Consider the following 20,042-nt stretch of genomic DNA (forward strand, 5'->3'; position numbering starts at 1 on the left):
GCGAGCAGGGTAATCGGTGGATGCCTTGGGTGGAAAGAAATTTAGCGAATTACCTTTCTCCGGGGACAAAGGCGCAATAGGAGAAAGCCATTCACATATTGGGGCGGTGTTGGTATGATGAAGAAAGTGGAGGATGGTTGAGCAGGGCTAAGTCCCAAGCTCTCTACCCACTTTTTCATTCTTTTCAGCTCCTCCTAGATCGTCTGTGCCCTTTCCAGGAACAAATTCCTGGGGAGAAGAGAAAAAGGCGAGTGTAGCTAAAGCTAGCTCTCCTTCTGAGGAACCGAATCAAGTCACACACAGATCTGGGTGCTGAAAAAAAGAGAGTGACTGAGCAGGGACACTGTTTAAGCATGCCCCCTTTTCATTATTTTTCCTTTCTTCTAGTCTCGAAAGGGAACATCTAGGGTTGCGTATGTAACCCCGATTCCAAAGAAAGGGAACAAGAAGTTGCTGAAGGATCGTGCAACACTGAAGACTGGAGTATTAGCTGCTGAAAATTTAGCTTTGCCATCACATGAATAAATTACATTTTAAATTAAATTAAAACAGAAAACAGTTATTTTAAATTGTAATAATATTTTACAATTAATTTGTACTTAACTTATATACTATAATATAATTTATTATTAATACTCACAGTTAACACGTATTGGACAAAATAAAATAATATTTATAATAAAATAAAACAAAAAACAATACAAAATAATATAGATGACAAACACACACACACACACACACACACACACACACACAATATATAAATAATAGTGATACATATAAAACATAAAACATTATAAAATAATTTTATAATCTGCATAAAATATTTATTTTTAAATTATAAAATATTTTAAAAATGTTTAAATTAATAAAAATATACAACAAGGGAAATATATAGTATTATTATAATACATATTAACAACAAGATCAACAATACACTTTCTTTATTATTAGTATTAGTTTTATTTTAGTATTATATGTGTACATTATATTACATTAATATATACTTTCCCTTGCCATGCACTGTTATATTTAAACATTTGACAAAATGTTATTATTATTAATATATAGCTATATTTATACATTTATTTTTGTATTATGTATCCTGGGTGAGGAATTATGTATATTTTGTATTCTATGTATTTAAATGTCACATGCAAAACATCATTATTTTCCCTACATTCAGGCTCTGTAAAGTAATTAATGCTCTTTCCATTCAACTATTCAGTCCTTCCCCTAACCTTACCTTTTCACCCCATAACATGCATTTAATCTCCTCACACCCACAGCTCACACTGACAACATCCAGCCAAACCACAGGAGAGCAACAGCCGACTGCAAGTCTGACTCACTGCAGCAGCAGGTCATGCATAAAGGACAATAGTGCAAGTGGATGTGAAAACTGGAGAAGTTGATAGAAAGGGAGGGATACCCAGTGGGTGTGAACTGCAGATTAGACACAGTGATACACGGGACCAGGGCTAAGATGGGACGCTTTAACCCTATGGATATCCCAACAGCTCTCCCATCAAACAGACAGTCCTTCTTGCTTTTAAAGAAAAATTGTGCCCGCCGCCTAAAGACATCTTAGAGACATATTGTCGTTTATTTTGTCGCCTGGGTTTGCCATCTGTGCCGTTCCAATAGAGGCTGCTGCCTGGTGAAGCCAGAGCCTAGGCGAGGAGGTCTGCCCGAGCCCCTCCAAAGCCCAGCCTGGTCATTAGTCAAATTGCCTAATGAGAGAGAATACAAATGGCCCCCTGCCCTGACAGGAGGAGTTTTGGAAGTGTCAGCGCTCCTGACCCGTGCTATGAGAACAGATGATGGCTCGCTGCTATTTTCAGCACCTTTTAATGACTCTGTCGTGGCCCTTGCCATTCCTCCTCTTTTTGTCTGATTTTCTTCATTTATTCATTTTCCATCTTGACTTTGTATCATTGTGCATCGTACTAATGCATGATTGAAGAGAGAAGAATCAATATTTTGCTTTAGAGCAACATGGTGCCTGAACTTGCCGAACAGAAAACCCAAATGAAATGTAAGAGATCTTATAAACAAGTACAACCACATGAGCTATTCTTTTGTTATAAGACTGTATGAGATTTTTTTACGAGCCATTCAGAGAAATGCGGCAACACAACATTTTAATGTACTAGTTTGGACAAAAACTAAAAATCTGTCATTATATATACTCGCCCTCATGTTGTTCCAAACCCATTTGAGTTTCTTTCACATTTTGGATAAACATACTAGTTGCTGTTTTTCCATGCCATTACAACAAACAGGGCCAGAGGCTTCACATAGGACACTATAATCCTATATATGTCTTTTAATAGCTTTGTGCGAGAAACTGGAAAAATCTTCCACACCATTGGGCTGTTGACAGATGCGAATAAATCACTGAGTCACTGAGTTAAACTTAACAATAATTTTGATTAAAAAGAAAAGAGTCGCCAGGAGATACTTAAAAATTCACCTTTCGTAATGGATGGAAAGTTCTACAGGTTTGAAACGACATGAGGTGGAGTAAATTGTTGGGTTTAAGTTTTTGGGTGAAGTGCACAAAAAGTAAAAGAGCGAGAGGGGGAGATTAGAGAGATAAGGGGGTAGGGGGTAGATTTATTAAGTTTATTTAGAAGAGAATTGTTATTTTTCCATCTGGGTGACAAGTGGCCCTTGAAATCTGGTAGAGGTTTGGGTGCCAGCAGGCATCACCCACTGGGCACTGATCTATCTGTCTTCCAGAGTGAAAGAAGAGCCAAATGCTCCAACTGAATCCTGGCAAAAGCACATAGTTCAGAAATACTGTAACGTAATGCAGTCCCAGCACCTATCACCTGTTCCATTCCATAAAGAAGGTAAAGAAACATTAGCTTTAGATAAAAATAATCTCTAATAATGTTTTTTTATTCCTCCATGTAATGATAAAGAAAGCACATTTACATAGAGAGAAATACTAAATACTAAAGTATGTTTTTATAGGACGCTTACAAGTTATTGGTGTCCAGTTCATTTGGTTTCTAAGCAACTCAGTCCATTTGAAAAGGTGGTCTGGAGTATGGTTCAAGTAAACGACAGTACTGTTCACAGTTAGTATGAACACTATCTGTCCTAATTTACAGAACTGAGTCACTAATTTGCGTCGTTGCACCTGGAAACACATGAATGCTTATTAATAGTTAGTAAGGTAGTTGTTATGTTTAGGTGTTGTGTAGAATTAAGGGATGTAGAATATGGTCATGCAGAATAAGCCATTTATATGTGATTTCTAAGTACTAATAAACAGCCAATATCCTAGTAATATATGCATGCTAATAAGCAACTAGGTAATATTGAGAATTAACCCTAAACTAAAGTGCTACCATGCATTTTTCTCAGCTTTTATCTCAGAATAAATTGTCTTCAAAGAGAAAGTATTAAAAATAAATACAATAACTGAGTAAATAAAAATGAAGCAATATAAAATAAAAGCAATATTAAAAAACTAAATAAAAACAAAACACAAAAAATAACATAAAACAATCAAATAAAACACACATAAAAATAAAAACAATAAAACAAATTACAATAAACAAAATAACAAAAAGTAAAGACACTGAAGGAAAATAAACAAAATTAAATGAAAAACAGACACAATAAAACATTTAATAAAATACAACTCAAAACATAAAACAGACAATAAAATAAAAATGTAAAATATAATAATAACAAACATTTTATATATAAATGCAGGGGTAGGAATTGAACTGATTTGGACCAAGTGATCTATGGATTAGTCTATTGTACTAGAGAGATTAGTACTCGCTCTGGCATGCATGTGAGAGGTCTAGTGGTGCTGTAATTCTAGCATAGTGATCTGAAGTTGTTTTGAGACTCTGAGCAAATGAGCTCGGCCTCTCCAGAGCACGCATGAGGGGCAGAGCTGGCAATGGACCCGCCACTAAATTGCGTGTGCCGGATGGGCCGCAGCAGAAGGCACAATTACATCAAATCCCCTCTTAATTAGCGGTTCTGTGGGTATGCTAACTCACCATGCTGAAGCAGGAGGTAGGGCGTTCTTGGAAAGGGATGTTGAACCATAAATGAAAGAGAAGCAAATTAAGGCAAGAAAGTGGTGTTAGGGTCACGCAATAGGGTCAGTGCCCGTATTTGTGGGCTACAGTCAGCGTGAGAGCTATTTTGAGCTGAGCTAGCATCCCATACCTCTACTTAAGTTGCACTAGCACTCTACAGTAGACAATAACTGGCATGGAGCCCCAATAGATCCCCTCAGAGCTGGGGAGTGTTATTAAGTTTTCCATGTTGGCGGCTGCAGGGCGATGTAAAGTGGCACCTCGGCCTGGTGAGTAATGATGTGTGCCAGGACTCAGGCAGGAGGGATGACAGCATGAGAGGCCTCGTTGGCAGCCACTGGTGCAGCCATCGGACCATTCATCATCTCTTTAAACCAATCTACCAATGCCGCACCGCCATTCCTCATTAATTATGCTAAGCATCGTAGCATTACGTTCGCCGTGACATGAGGCTCAGTAGACACTGTAGCTTAGATGTGTCATTGAGAGATGAGAGTATGTGCATAAGGTTTGACAGCTGCAGTTTGGCCTAACAAACAGTGCAGCTACAACACTGAGCCCTGAATGAAGTAGCCAATCGTGGTTATGATGCAATAGCCTGATTGACTTCAAATGGATAGATGTCCATTTCAGGAACTATAAAGTGCATGGAGCATAGACCACTGATATAATAATAATAATACAATAAAATAAAATAAAAAATAAAAAAAATAAAAAAAACAACACCAAAACCAAAAGCAAGAACAAGAACAAACAAAACACCAAAAGCAAAAATAAACAAAATATCAAAAACAACATGAAGCGTGGCAAAGCAAAACAAAACAAAACAAAACAAAACAAAACAAAACAAAACAAAACAAAACAAAACAAAACAAAACAAAACAAAAAACAGGAAATTATAGAGAAGACCCCTAGAGAGCCCCATGACTGTCAAGGTCAACTGTTTATATTTTAAAAAACGTTTTACTAAGTCAGAGTTGGTTTAGATTGTAAAATATCATGTGTTATGACTCTCCACCAAAAAATATAATCTAGAAAAATAGAAAAGTAAATAAATACATAAATGAATACATACATACAACAATTTTGACAACACATACAATGGCATGCTGTCTATAAGCATTTCTTTTTGAGAGCACGTGTGTGGGAATTTGGTCAGTGTTTTAGAAAATAAACTCTTCATACAGCTGTTTCCCCCTCTAAATATATTTAGAGACAAAGCAGGCAGCACACTTTCAAAACAGCCTTTGGGGGGCCCACTTCCCCCTTATCAGAAATGGCTCCATTCCCCGGAATCTCATTGAGAGTTTAAATCGCACTATGTATTAGGGGCTCGTTAATAACCAACTTAACGAGTCCACAGACCCATTAAAAGATCTTTAAGAGCATATTTGATCATAAATCTCCTTAACCTATATTTAATGGCTGGATTTCGAGGGAAATATTTTTATCAAGTTCTAATTAGATGTGCGATAACAAAGACTGCTGAACATGAGGGCAATGGGAAGGCTAGACAGGCCCATCTATTGAGGGCGGCCATGTTTGATAGGCTGGAGACTAATGAAGGAACAGTTCTTATTCTGGCCTGGGAGATGGACGGCTGAGAAATGATACCCCGGACTGTGATTAGGCCCACAGGCACGTGGTTCTCATTAGTCTTACAATTGACTTAAATCTCCCAGAAACTTACAGACATATTTAGAAAATAATAGAAGAGCACATTTATATTTTTAGCATGAATAGAAAAGTAAAAGACTAAATATTTCTCCACTGGTAATGATAAGAAAGGGGATATTAATGGGATATTAATTGTGATGCTAATTGTATTTTAATGCTAAATAAATAAATAAATATCACATCAGAGTCTTGTGTACCTGCCCAACAGCAGCAGTACTCTGTCATATATTGTTGGATGTATGGATGAAAACTTCAGCCAAGTAAACCTAAAAGGTTTTCATTACGTTTCATGTTTCATTAGCCCCTTTCACACATACAGTCTTTACTGGTAAATTACCAGTAAATTACTGGTAACAGACCATGTGTGAACCGGACCTTTTCAAATACACCGGTAAATTGGTTCCGGCAATTTACCAGTAATCAAAGTTGTAACATTACCAGTTAATTACCGGTATATGCGCTGTCTGAATGCGGAATGAAGATTACCGGTATTGTGCAGGTCACAATGCGCTGAAGCAAGAAGTGATTTGGGCCAATCAGAAGCCGTTGAAAGAGCAACGGCTCTAAGCCATTCATACAATTATGACGCAGGTGACATGTTTACCTCAGCACTATTTACAAATGTCTTCAAATTGGAGTGATACCGAAACTAAAGCTCTTCTCCTCGTCCGGGTGGATGAAGAAATTTGTCAACAACAGTTAGCGATACTGTCAGGTATGATAAAATAACTAGCCTTCTTCGGGAAATAGGCATGAACTTCCGGTTAATGACACCATCACAGAGTTTACCGGTATTTTGGAACTGATGTGTGAATGGTCTGTTACCGGTAAAACAGAACGCTGTTGCTTGTGTGAACAGCACATTTTTGAATTTACCGGTAAAGTCGTTCTGGCAATTTCATGGTAATTTACCAGGATTGCTGTGTGAAAGTGGCTATTTACGCTACGGAATTAAAATGAATAGGGTAAAACTAAAATGTAAACGTAGAAGTATATTTACTCTGACAATAATTATTCTAATGCCTTTGCAATGCCAGTTGCCAGCATAAAAAAAAGCATGCAAGCACAGATCAGACTTGAATGCTAAAAATGCTACATACATGTAACAGACCTCGAAAAGGTTGAAGACCCTTGGTCTCCCTTAAGACTGAGAGTAAAGATTCTTAAATCTGGATTAATCCAGAAACAAACATTTAGAAGCAACATCAGTCACAGGTTTAGTGGTATACGCTATCATGCACACAAGCCAAGCAAGTTGTAAACCGACTCTACATTTTCCTCAGGCTCCCTCTACGTAGTCCACGAGAATAAATCATTAATGGCTTTTTTGGAAAAGAAGCTGTATGCAGTCTTTCATGCCCTGTCGCCAACCTGAAGTCCTTGGCTCCCTTTCAGAACGGTTTTATTGCCCCGAAATTGCACGGCTTAAATCGTGTACCCATCGAAAGTAAAACACAGCTGTAAATCTGGTCTATGTCTATCCCCCTCCTAGTCCCCCCACCACCACCCATCAAATATCCATACACAATTCATTTAGGGCAATTTAGCTGATGCTAAACAGAATCAAGGTGAACTTTCAATGGGCCCTCAGCTATGAGAGAGGAGGAGCAGAAAAATGGTGGCCTAGCTTTGGGGGGTTTTAATCAACTAGCTCCTCAAGGCTAGCCATCCAGCCATGGAGCAGCCGCACTTAGCAGATGAGTTTTTGTGTCGCTAGCCCGAGTGCGTGTTCTCTAATCCTTCAGCCTAAAGTGTTTTGGTATTGTAAAATATGGCCACACGGGTCTAGAGAGCTGCTGGGCTACACGAGATTAGAGTCACGATTAAAAGCCTATGGGATCCTCCTCGACTGCCAAGCGCTAGCTGGAGTGCTAGTCACGGCGCAGTCTGCACCCGGAGATAAGATGGAACTTTTGTTTGAAACCTGATGAGAGGATTCCTAATGAAAGTGCTGGCCCAAAAATAATCTTTTTTCTCTGTGTTAGTCAATCAAAAAAACAGTGTGGTCGGAGATGGTTAAAAAAAAAAAAAAAGTGGGGAAAAAGAGAAGTCATTTTGCATAATCAGTGAGCACCATCTGGAACAATTAACGAAATTCCACAGAACTCGGAGGATCAGTCATATTGGCTTATTAAAGATCCTGAATTATAGGAGCAATAAATCCGTGGAAAAATGAAGCGTACCCCGGCCTGTCATCACTATTTTAACTTCAAATACGCACGACTATTCGATAAGGCTGAAAAGAAGAGATTAATATATGCAAATTAAGTCAAGCATTTAAAAAAAAAACCAACAACTGTCTGCCATTTTTTTCCTGTCTCTTATTACGAGCCTTTATGTTTTATTCATACACCAGCTCACCTGTCATTTCATAAGCTCTAATATTATGGGGGTATTATTAAAGTGCGTAAAGTGGCGCTTTAATTGGAAAGCTCTGTTGCATTTTCCAATTATTTGGAGCAAATTAAAAGCAGATGCACATACTTTAATAAGGGGAATAATATCAGTTCCGGAAAATCAAAAAATCATTGTCAATTGCTCTGATATTTTGCAAAGGTAATACTGAAACATCTCTGTATTTTCATCTCTCTCTCCAATCACCTCTTAATTGATCTTCCTTTAATGCACTAAAGAATAACTGATTGGCACTCTGTATTATATTTAATAAAGGGCATTGTCATACTTTTTTGATTAATGTAATAGATATGTTAATGCAAGTTAACTAGAGGATATTGGATATCTGTGAATATTTTATTATGAGTGTTCCCTGTTTTTTATAGACATGGATGAAAATAAAAAAGTGGCAAAAGTCAAGCTCCTAACCACATATAATACTTACAAAAGACATTATCAATTTGATGTTACCATTTAGAGTCACAGCTCATATGACCACAAAACGCTCATTTCTGAGACTTCATTAATACTCCCCCAAAAAAGAATATATTCAAATCCGTCGCCTCACAGATGTTGCAAACGGACTCTTTTTTTCACACTGATTCCTTCGCTAATTAGGAAATATTTCTTTCAACCCATCAAGCTAAATGAAAAATAAATGACACCAAAAATCTGCTCAGCTTCAAAGAGGCGGTGGTGAAACAAAGTAAGAGGTTGAGAAGTCTAGAAAGACCCAACTTGTTAAAATGAGCGTGGACTGTCAAGTGAATGAAGTTTGCCAAATCTATGTGAATTAGTTTTTAATACTCTGGTAATAAATGTCAAAACACCTGCACCTCAAATCCACACATAATGTGGCTGACGATGACAGATTCCCCGACATATCGAGTCTCCTACGCTGGGATAGTCTTTAATGCGCTGGTCCTTTTTTTTTTTTTTTTTCATGTGTGTTTTGTTGGGAAGTGACGGAAGGTTTAATCAAGAAAGCAGGCAATTCATCAATCCTGAAGGAGCTGGTGCTACGAGCCTGACAAGAGCGCACATGGTTTTAGCCCAGCTCAAACCTGGCCAGCTGTCAACATCCACACACATACATATATGCGCATATGCGTGCATGCGGAGTCCCCAACGATTAAGGTAAATCCAGCTGTCTGTTCAAAACCCCACATTTGCTCCTCAGGTCAACTCAATTAATGGAGAAATTCAAACAATATAATGCATAATTATATTGCATTATATATATATATATATATATATATATATATATATATATATATATATATTAGGGCTGTCAAAAGATTAATCGCGATTAATCGCATCCAAAATAAAAGTTTGTGTTTACATAATATATGTGTGTGTGCTGTGTATAATTATTTTGTATATATAAATACACACACATGCATGTATACATTTAAGAAATATTTGCATACATATACTGTATATATTTATATATAATTTATATTATATATAAATATAATTTTTTTATATATAAATTACACATTTTTCTTAAATATATACAAGCATGTGTGTGTATTTATATATACAAATTTAATTATACACAGTACACACACACATATTATTTAAACACAAACTTTTATTTTGGATGCGATTAATCACGATTAATCTTTTTACAGCCCTAATATATATATATATATATATATATATATACATATACATACATACACATACACACACATTTACACATACATATTTATACACACACACACACACACACACACACACACACACACACACACACACACACACACACACACACACACACACACACACACACACACACACACACACACACACACACACACACACACACACACACACAGTAATCATGATCATGATTTTAACAATAAAAACTGTAAAACAATTCTATGGTAAAAACGTGTTAATTGGTTAACAGTAAATTTCCTAGCTATATATGATAAATAAATGTAACAGATCTAACCTTACATTTAATGTACTTTTAGAGTTAAATACTGTTAATATTGGAGTTTTTAAAAGTAAAAAGTAAAGTAAAAAAGAACAAGTAATTGTATTACAGTGAAAAACTGAGTAACACGGTGAAAAAAAGTTAATTGACATTTCCAGAATTCCCTGCGTGACACTTTACAAGTGATGTATTTTCGTTGAAATAACTATGTTTATGTTTTTATGTAGGCTACATTAGGGTTTTATATTACATCTAATGTTGTTAAATGTATGTTTTTTGCATTATTTTAGTGTCATGTGTGTTACCATGATGGTCTTACCTGTTTTTGGTAAGCTCAAAACTCTAACTACAGTCTGCACAGCAGCAGTTCATGTGGACCAAACTCTAGTTCGTTTTTCATTGCCTGAACACAGTTTTCAAAACTCTACACACTTATCCCATGACTTTAACCACAACCTGCACAACACTGTGGATTTACAGCACTTTGTTCAAATGCTAACACACTGCTGTCAAAACTGTGAACCACTCATTCAAAACAGAATAGATTTCAGCCTTGTGCCTTTCAAACACTGCTGATTGTGGCCTGATGCTAGAGAGAGGCAGGATTAGCCCCTCAATTATTTGTTCGAATTACAGTATGTACTTTTAGTTTCTGCCTTTTTTCTCTCATTACTGTAATTCCGTAAATTACAACAGACTATTGAAGCAAACTTCTAATTTTCATTTACCTTAAAGAATTGTTATGTTCTAAAAATTTAAATAAATCATGTGAAATAATGTCACTCTTTTCTGTGAAGAAAATATTACTTTGTATGAAGTCACTGAAATTGTTCAAACTGTAAAGATGAAAAGTTTTCTGTATTGGTGTTTGATGCTAGTGTTTTTCCTCTCAGTGTGTTCTGAGTGACAGAGTGTGTTATCTCAGTGAGGGTTGTGTATAGTGTTTGGCTGCACTGAGCCTGTTTTGAGCCATGTGTTAAGAGTTGTGTTGCTTGGAGTGAGTTTTGCAGGTGATGTGAACTGTTTCGCTCAGGTGACTGTTGGTAGTGGAGACTGTAGTTAGAGTTTTGCACATGTAGCTCCAGTTGTGCTCACTGTCATTTAGCAATCGAAAAAAACTGTAACATTATATCAGTTAATGAAGTACGTTTTTTTTTTTTACTGTGTAATTAAAGGGTTAGTGCCCCCAAAAATAAAAAAAATCTGTCATTTATTAATAAGACATTCGTTCATCTTCAGAACACAAATTAAGATATTTTTGATGAAATCCGAGTGCTTTCTGCAGTCTATGGGGGTCAGAAAGCTCTCTGATTTCATCAAAAATATCTTAATTTGTGTTCCGAAGATGAACAAAGGTCTTACAGGTTTGGAACGACATGAGGGTGTGTAATTAATGACAGAATTTTCATTTTTGGGTGAACTAACCCTTTAAATTCAATCTGTAAAACCTCAAATGTTGCTACCATATTTTAGATTTCTGGCAACCACAGCTGCCGTTGCTTTTTCCCCAACTGAATATACACACATATATTCTAATTTATTATTATGTCTATCTTATTTATGTCTAAGATATAAGCCTAAAATATCTACTTCATCAGAGATTCTGGAGAAACGTTGATTCACATTCCCTCTCTACTATCTCCATTCAATAAAAAATACCCAAATATCCACTCTATAACTAGACCACATAGGCTACTGAACTGCTGCTGAGCTCGTCTGTGAACATAGTTACTGACGGTTACAGAGACGCTGCTAAAGGAGGATCAATAGAACACACTACTTGTGGTGACAGAGTGATGATTGGTGGCAGAGCATGTGTCTGCCTGTCAGTCAAATGGCATTACCATGGCGACATGGAAGCAGAATGCATCAGCCTTCGTGCTGACAGAACCTTTCCTTTCTCTTTGGCCTCACTTGAGATGAACAAGTCAATCTGCTGTCACTTTAACCACGTCAAAGGCAAGTGGCAGAGTTTAATGTGTCAGTCACTTATTTTAACCACTGAAACCTTGATATGATCGGCGTCCCTTTAATCATGTAATTACATTATGCATAAAATCTATACATGGCTGACTGAAATCTTTGAGGCTGTGTTAGAATCAAAGAGCCTGAAAATGCAAAACATAATTCATTCCGAGCGTAAAAAGTTGACGATCTCGCCTGAGAGCCCAATTCGTCAGTCGTTCTGACGTAACGTCGAACGTGACTGGCTGAAAGGAAACAAAAAGTGTTTCTGTAGCGAATCACCGATTGCACCTTTAAAGGGTAACTAAACCCTAAACCAACTTTTTTTAGTTAATGATCTGTAAGAATGGGGCTTTATTAGTGCTGTTCATTGATTCGAGTAACTTTTTTGACATTTGGGTATAAAGTGTTTTAATTTTACAATATATGGTTTAAAAACGTCAGAGTGCTGCCCTCTTCAGGTTGAACGGTGTCTACTGCAGTTGAATTTTCCTATTGGATGTTTGCGGTGGCAGGTGACGTAAGCGGTGGTAGATGACGTAAGCAGGGCCCCTGGTACGAGCTCACCATGCCCTTGGTATGAGCTAACGTAGATTTATCTGTATTTAGTACCCTTTAAAAAACGCTTTTGATGAGGCACGTGGAAATTTGTCTGATCCTTGATGAGATCGCAGACGGCAGCGCAAAGTTGATTCTGCGCTAAATTGATCTTTTTTTTATTTTTTATTGTAGCAAATGAGAATCGATAAAATTGATGTCTATATTTTGAGACAAAGGTCTTGTTACTGATTTTCAGTTTTGTTCAAGGTAAATAAAGCAACAGTTTTTCAATAACGGAAGAATATGTAAAAGTATGGTATTTGGGGTAAAGGCACAATATTTACCATAAGAAATAGCCGGCAGACTTTTACATTTGTTCAACATTTCCAGATTCAGATGGGAAATATCATATATCAAGTTGGGTGTCCATCTTAGAGATAATCACCATATTTATAATGAAAGCAAAATATAAAAAAATACGATATTAATCATATCATTTAATAAAAGTATTTATTTGTTACTACTGTAAAGCTTTATTAAATTATTATGGGATCTCATTCAATGCTTTCAGAATTACTTTTTTAAATGATCTTGTTTCTGTATTTTTAAAACAAAAATCTTTTAATGACAGTATATTTATTAAACAAAAATGTATTATTTTATATATCAAAATAAACCAAAAATAGTGCAAACTTTGCTAAAGTGATTGTTTTGAACAAGTATTAACTTAAACATTATGTAAAACATTATTTAAGCTAAAGTATTTGTATACATAATTTGTGCCTTTTGTCCCACACTAGTGACCCTTTTACCCCTTTTGTGGGGTAAAAGGCAGGGGCGCCAACAGATTTTTAAACAAACAACTTTTATGATTTATTTTCACACAAACTCTGTGGCTAAATCAATGTTCAATACATTTTTTAAAACAATCTGCAATCATAAACTATTATTTAAAAAAATATATATAACTCAAAAAACAGCACATAAGAAATATCGATAACACTTAAAGCCTTAATGTATAATGGTTTATAAAGGTATTCATAATGTATGTTATAATAATGCATTATATCTTTTCGTAAATAATTGAAACCAAAGTTAAAATGCATTATAATATGTGCAGATTCCTTGTTACATCTGAGATTGGCTGTTTGTCGTGTGCTTTAATGCATTCTACTTTCTAAAGGCGTAACATGAGTATTATAATATATTATAACAGTGGTTACAATTATTCATGAGACCAAACAATGCATTATAAGATGAATTACAAGGCATTATTCATGCATTAAAAATACTGCATTATATAAAGGTGTTACCGAAATATCTGTGGCTCGTGAATTCACACCACAGGTGTGACCAAATGTTTCTTTTGGACCTGAATGCACCTCAGTACAGGAAGATATCTTTCCCTGTACTATAGATAAGCTCATCCTCACCACATGGTGTCTCTCTCCAGCCAGAAAAAAAGCACATGAGCATGCCTTCACAGTCTAAACTCAGAGTTATATTTTGGACCTAAAAGACAGATCTGCAGGACGATGGTGGTCAGTGGGATTTCCTGAAGTACACAAATCTCATTCCCCTAATGTTTGCGTAGAAGTGCACACGTCGTGGTGTGACGGTGTAATTTTCACCTAAACGTTAGCAATAGTCCTAGGGATGTTGCAAAAGTTTATTCAAGACAATGGAAGGTTGTGTAGTGACAAAATGTTGAACTCTATAAATTATAAGTTACATTGTAGAGGGACTGACCTGATTTGGTGTATATGTTGTAGATTTGGTGTTCATAATCTGGCCTGACGATGTTCTTTTTAGTGGGACTGGCCAGAGACTCTGGGAATTGTCTAGGAAAGAGAGGCAAAACTCAATAACAATGTGCAAAGACAGGCAATAATGAAACGCTATATTCAATGTAAAGATTCTAGAAGGAGATATTCACAGACAGTGTTATATAGAAAAGTTTTTGCTTTCTAGAATTTCAGTGTTCACTGATAGAACTGCTTATTTGCACATGCTGCCTGAGGAATTATGAGGGAATTATGCGAATCAGGTAACAACGCAAACACATGCTGCAAAATCTGTCATGAATGCAATTTACACCGTGCAGTTCAAAGTGTCTACGAAGTGCTAAGTTGTGAATGATGCATCAAAACTGCTGAGATCTGGCATACTTTACTGGGACTGTACAAAAACACTGCGATCCACACCTTAATCAGCTCTTTAAAAAGTTCTTAAAGCTAGAATATAAATGTAATAGGAATCATTGATGGTGGGTCTCCATCTTTAACTACTGTGAATCACTGACTCACACTGATCATTAACCTCCCATTTTCTCTCCCTCCCTGTCTGTGGCTCTTAGGTGCCAGTGAGCGGTTGTCATGGAGTCATGGTAATAAGAAGAGTTAAGAGACAGGATGCTATAAGACACACACACACACACACACACACACACACACACACACACACACACACACACACACACACACACACACACACACACACACACACGTTGGTTTTCCATAGACATAATACGTTTTATACTGTACAAACTGCATATTCTATCTTCTAACCCTAACCCTACCCAACACAGATTTCGGATATTGCCATGTGGGGACATTTGCACGCACACCTTGGTATTGGTGGTCTATTTGCTGTTTTCTTGAGATCACAATACGCAAGTTATCTAAAATAAAATCAACATTTACTTGATATATATTTTATTATAAAATAAACAAAAAATGTATAAATAAAATAACACACATTCCATAGGAATAATGGTTTGTATACTGTACAAACTGTATATTCTGTCCCCTTATACTAATCCTACACCTAAACCTACCCATCACAGAAAACTTTCTGCATTTTTACATTTTTAATAAAAATCGTTTTGTTTATTTTGGGTTTTGAATTACAAGGACATTGCCATGTCCTAATGTAGGGGGCGTGGCCTGAAACCTGAATACACCAAAATATTAGGACTTTGTATCCTCATAATGTAGGTCAGCGCGCACACACAGACACACGCACACACACACACACACACACACACACACACACACACACACACACACACACACACACACACACACACACACACACACACACACACACACACACACACACACACACACACACACACACACACACACACACACACACACACACACACACACACACACAGATCAACAACAGCAGCAGAAGCCCAGAAACAGTCCTAAAACTCAGTTACACACTCTCTCTCTCTCTCTCTCTCTCTCTCTCTCTCTCTCTCTCTCTCTCTCTCTCTCTCTCTCTCTCTCTCTCTCTCTCTCTCTCTCTCTCTCTCTCTCTCTCTCTCTCTCTCACACACACACACACACCCCTCATCAGTCCAAGGAGGGTGTCTGTGGTTAAGGTCATTAGTGTCACCCTGCATGGCCAGCTAAAGTGTTGGACTTACTTTTCCTTGGAGTATCACACTGGATTCCTTTTATACCATAGGAGTGCCAATGAATCTAATACTTTTGTGGTAATGCTAAAAAGATTCTGCAAACCAAATTATCTGATCAGAATCCAACCAATAATTTACAATAGCGAAATGTAATGAATATAATTATGTAAATATCAATAGTAGTATATATAGTAGTAGTAGTAGTTATGAATAATAATAATAATACTAATTATTATTATTTATTTTATAATAAATGCTAGTATTTAAATATACTCAATTTAATTGTAAACTGAACAAAAACAAATACTACTTCTACTACATTTATATTTGAATAAATGCAATTTATTATAAAATATTTTAAATAATATTACAATAAAAAAATTAGAATAACATATGCATAAACAAAAGAAGCCTCTGATGATTTCAAATCAAACTGCTTAACCATATCAAAGTTTTGGGGAAGAGCAAAAATAGCATGCACTGCACTTCATGGACAGTTTGAACTTGCTCTCCTCATCAATCAGGCGCTGGTGAATTACACTCTCTGACTCACTCACGGGAATCAATAAATTCAGTGCCTCGCTGCCTGAGTTTCTCTGCATCAGGAGCGCTGCATAATTCTGCTTTAGACATGCTTTGAAGACCAAATGAGCATCTCCAACAGGTTACAGGATGCATCAGATGCATTAAAGTCAGACGGAGTCATGTTTGGAAGAAGATTAGGAGCAAAGTGACACCGCCAAGGGGAGTAAGATGTCATTTAGGCGGCGGGAGAATCCAGAGTTTGAGAGTAAGTTAGGAAGGTAAGTGCAGAAGTGGATGTTGGAAAAGCTTCTGAAATGTGATATCAATGCAAAGCAGGAGATGCCTAGATGTTGAAAATGGAGGACGGGTATGTCTGAAAAATAAATAGATGAAATGGTTGAAGTGCTCGGGCCAGGCAAAGGATGCAAATGCAAATCTAGTTGGTTACTTTGTCGCAGAAATCTGCTATGCAAAGGCAAAAGCCAAATTAGAAAAACAGTCATCTATCCTTTCTGGAAGCACTTTTTTTAGTCAAACACTGTCCACCAGAGATCAACTGTACATATTCATCCGAATAAATGAATGGTAATTGTGGGTCAGCTCATGAGTAAACTGAAGACAGGTCTGTCCTGAGTGGCTACTCTGCATTTCTATCAGGTGTGATGAGATAAATAAATGCAGTAATTTCTATCAGAGGCAATAAAACATGCTTCCTGACAGCCTGTGGTATTTATGAACTGAAGCCTGCAACTCAGATTTATTTCTCTCGATGGGGCCGACTTCTCCCTGTTCATCTGCATCAGCATTTGCCCGTGTTCAATTCGGCCCAATGGTGAATTTTTAAAAGGTTGGCATCAATCTTGTGGAACCGATTGCCACATTTAATGAAGACTTCCCTTCGTTTGCAAAGGTTGACTCGAACGCAGTGGGGAGAGAAAGCCGGGGACATGGCTCTACGCGCATCCAGACATTTCACAAACAGCCATAAACTGAAAGGAGATGGTCCGGATGCTCTTTCGTCGAAACTGGCCTCAACTACCCCAGTCACTGGAGCAAGCCAAAACAATAGCGAATAATACCGAGCGATACAGAAAATGGAAATGAGATATATTCAGTGAAAAGCCTGTTTACGACACACAAATCTATTTGGACGTAAAACATCACCAATTTGATAAGGTCAAAATTGAGATAAGAGTTGGTCTTTAGAAAAGTGACCATTTTAAGATTATCTAACATCTTGTATGTTTAAAATGCAGTATTTATATAGAGCAACTCATTGTGTCAGTGTCAAGCACCCAGAAAAACATCTCCAAAACTTTTTGTCTCTGTGCCGCCTCTTAAAAAGTGAAATAAAATATATGCTTGAATCAATATAAGTTGCAGGAGCAAGCGTTTTCCAATCTTCAGAGCTGTCAAACAGTGTAACCATACTCAATCCCAATTCTTTGCTTTTTACATTTTAGGGTACATTGGGTTAGGGTAGCATATGGCATATCAATTACACAACTAATTCTTAAAATATAAACATGGCTACATAATCAACGGCAGCGCGAGGCTTGCATTACGTCGGCCACTGGAGTTTTGAGTACAATTAATCATCATTCAAACCCATCAGAGCCACAATGACACAAATCCCAATTTTGAATATCTAAATATACCATAATACCTCCCAGAATTAAAACAGCACTGGGATTAAGATGTAAACAATTGCAGCTTGTACACAACAACATGCGTTAAAAAGAAAGGGAGAAAGCCTCAAACGGATTCTGTATCTTAAGACATTTTAGATGTTCAACATGCTCCACTTAGATCTACGGATTACGACGAGGCCAAGAAAGATCAGAGTTTGAAGACAGACGAAGGTCTCGAGGCACAAACTGAGGACAGTTGATGGTTGATTCCTAATAAGGCCAAATGGAAGACAAGTGGACACAAAGACAAGCGCTCAAGAATATCACAATGCCTGGTAGGAGGAGGAAGAGGCTTGACTTGGGATGAAGGACTGGACAAATTAGAGGAGACAGGCACATACGAGCGGTGTAGGTAGACTAAAAGAAGACGAAATTGTGCTCGGACTTACACTAATGAGGAAATGGAACACAATTTCATGTACTTTAAAACTGTTGCACGAACCAAAAGAGTTGCCAGAGTATTTACAGGCAAGGCAAAATTACAACCCAGAAAATTTCAAGAGGCTCGTAAAAGGAGCCAATTAGTCAGAGTAACCTCAATATCAAAAGCCCAATCCCACATGCTGGAATCTCCACGGGTGGCTGATGAGAAACTCAAGAAGGCATCGACGTAGAAGCGGAAGCACAAGTCCGTCTCGGGGAGGAGACGTCTAGAACATCTGTCATACTGTGGACAAATTTGCCAAAGCCTTCGGTGAGGCAAAGACTGGGATAAAAACTATATATAAAAATAATACTGTGCGAACTGAGAGGAATCTGGAAGCCGGTGTTTTGACACTCATCCGAGATCCTCGATGACAACACCTCAGCGCTCGCTCCGAGCAGGCAGCCCACACAACCTACGGCTTGTAGACAGCTGCTTTCTGCAGTGGCGGCTTTCCCGCTTGTCATTACCCCACTTAAAGTTCCATGTCAGGTGTGGAGAAGGAAGAATCTTGAAGAATTCCGTAGTGGAATATGGGAGTGTAGAATCTCTAAAGAGCCACAGATCTTTGCTGATGATTCTATTGTTTGTGGCACTGCTCAGTTTGAGTTTACTTGATGTGTATGGAAATTTGCACGCTTTTTAGGGCTTTCCGGGAAAGGGTACACAGAAAAGTGTCTGGAAAACACATTTGAGGATGGTGTCACAACAGATCTCGTACAAGCCCTGCCTTCCTTGAGAACTGGTAGATCAGCCATTGTTTGGAGTGCAGATGTTGAGTAGGTGACACGGAGGTCATTGAAACCAACAAAGAGCGGAAAGATTGACACCCGTCCATCAGTGCTACTCTTACGCTGCATAGAGTACATGCATTCTTTTTTTGCATTATTATTTATTTTCTGTCATATTATAACTTTTGTCTTTGCTGTTTTCTTGAGATCACAACTTTAATTCCTGTAATTTTGGCAATATGTAAGTTATCTAAAATAAAATCAACATTTACTTGATATATTTTATTATAAAAAAAAAAAAAAAAGTATAAATTAAATAACATATAATTGGTTTGATGGTACTAATATCACAGAAATTAAATGGCTAACTTTTAAGGTTATCCTGTGATGTATACAAATATATGGTACTAAACGCCTGTTATTACAGACCACATAGACCTAAAATACAACACTTAATTTGATTCAATATGTTAACAGGGTGGTCTTTTATTTCTTAAAGTGAAAGGTCCCTGATCTAGATTGCAAACTTTTTTGAAGTAATTTTTTGTTTTTGAAGTTCTTTCAAAGTTGCCAATGTGGTCGTATATTTACTGACCTCCAGTAGTGAATCAGTGGAGTGAATCATGGGACGGCATAAAAAAATCTTCCTG

The 20,042-nt window shown here is 37.1% G+C and overlaps 1 protein-coding gene across 2 annotated transcripts in view; it reads right to left on the reverse strand.

The window, feature by feature from the left end:
• Positions 1-20,042, reverse strand: part of mvb12bb (multivesicular body subunit 12Bb) — a 53,068-nt gene that overhangs the window by 11,368 nt on the left and 21,658 nt on the right. For both annotated transcript variants that reach the window (XM_082188053.1, XM_082188052.1), the window contains exon 7: positions 14,344-14,435. In XM_082188053.1, coding sequence (XP_082044179.1) covers positions 14,344-14,435 — 92 coding nt within the window. The remainder of the gene's footprint in view (positions 1-14,343; positions 14,436-20,042) is intronic.

This window comes from Leuciscus leuciscus (assembly GCF_965113295.1).
Source record: "Leuciscus leuciscus genome assembly, chromosome: 13".
NCBI lineage: Eukaryota > Metazoa > Chordata > Actinopteri > Cypriniformes > Leuciscidae > Leuciscus > Leuciscus leuciscus.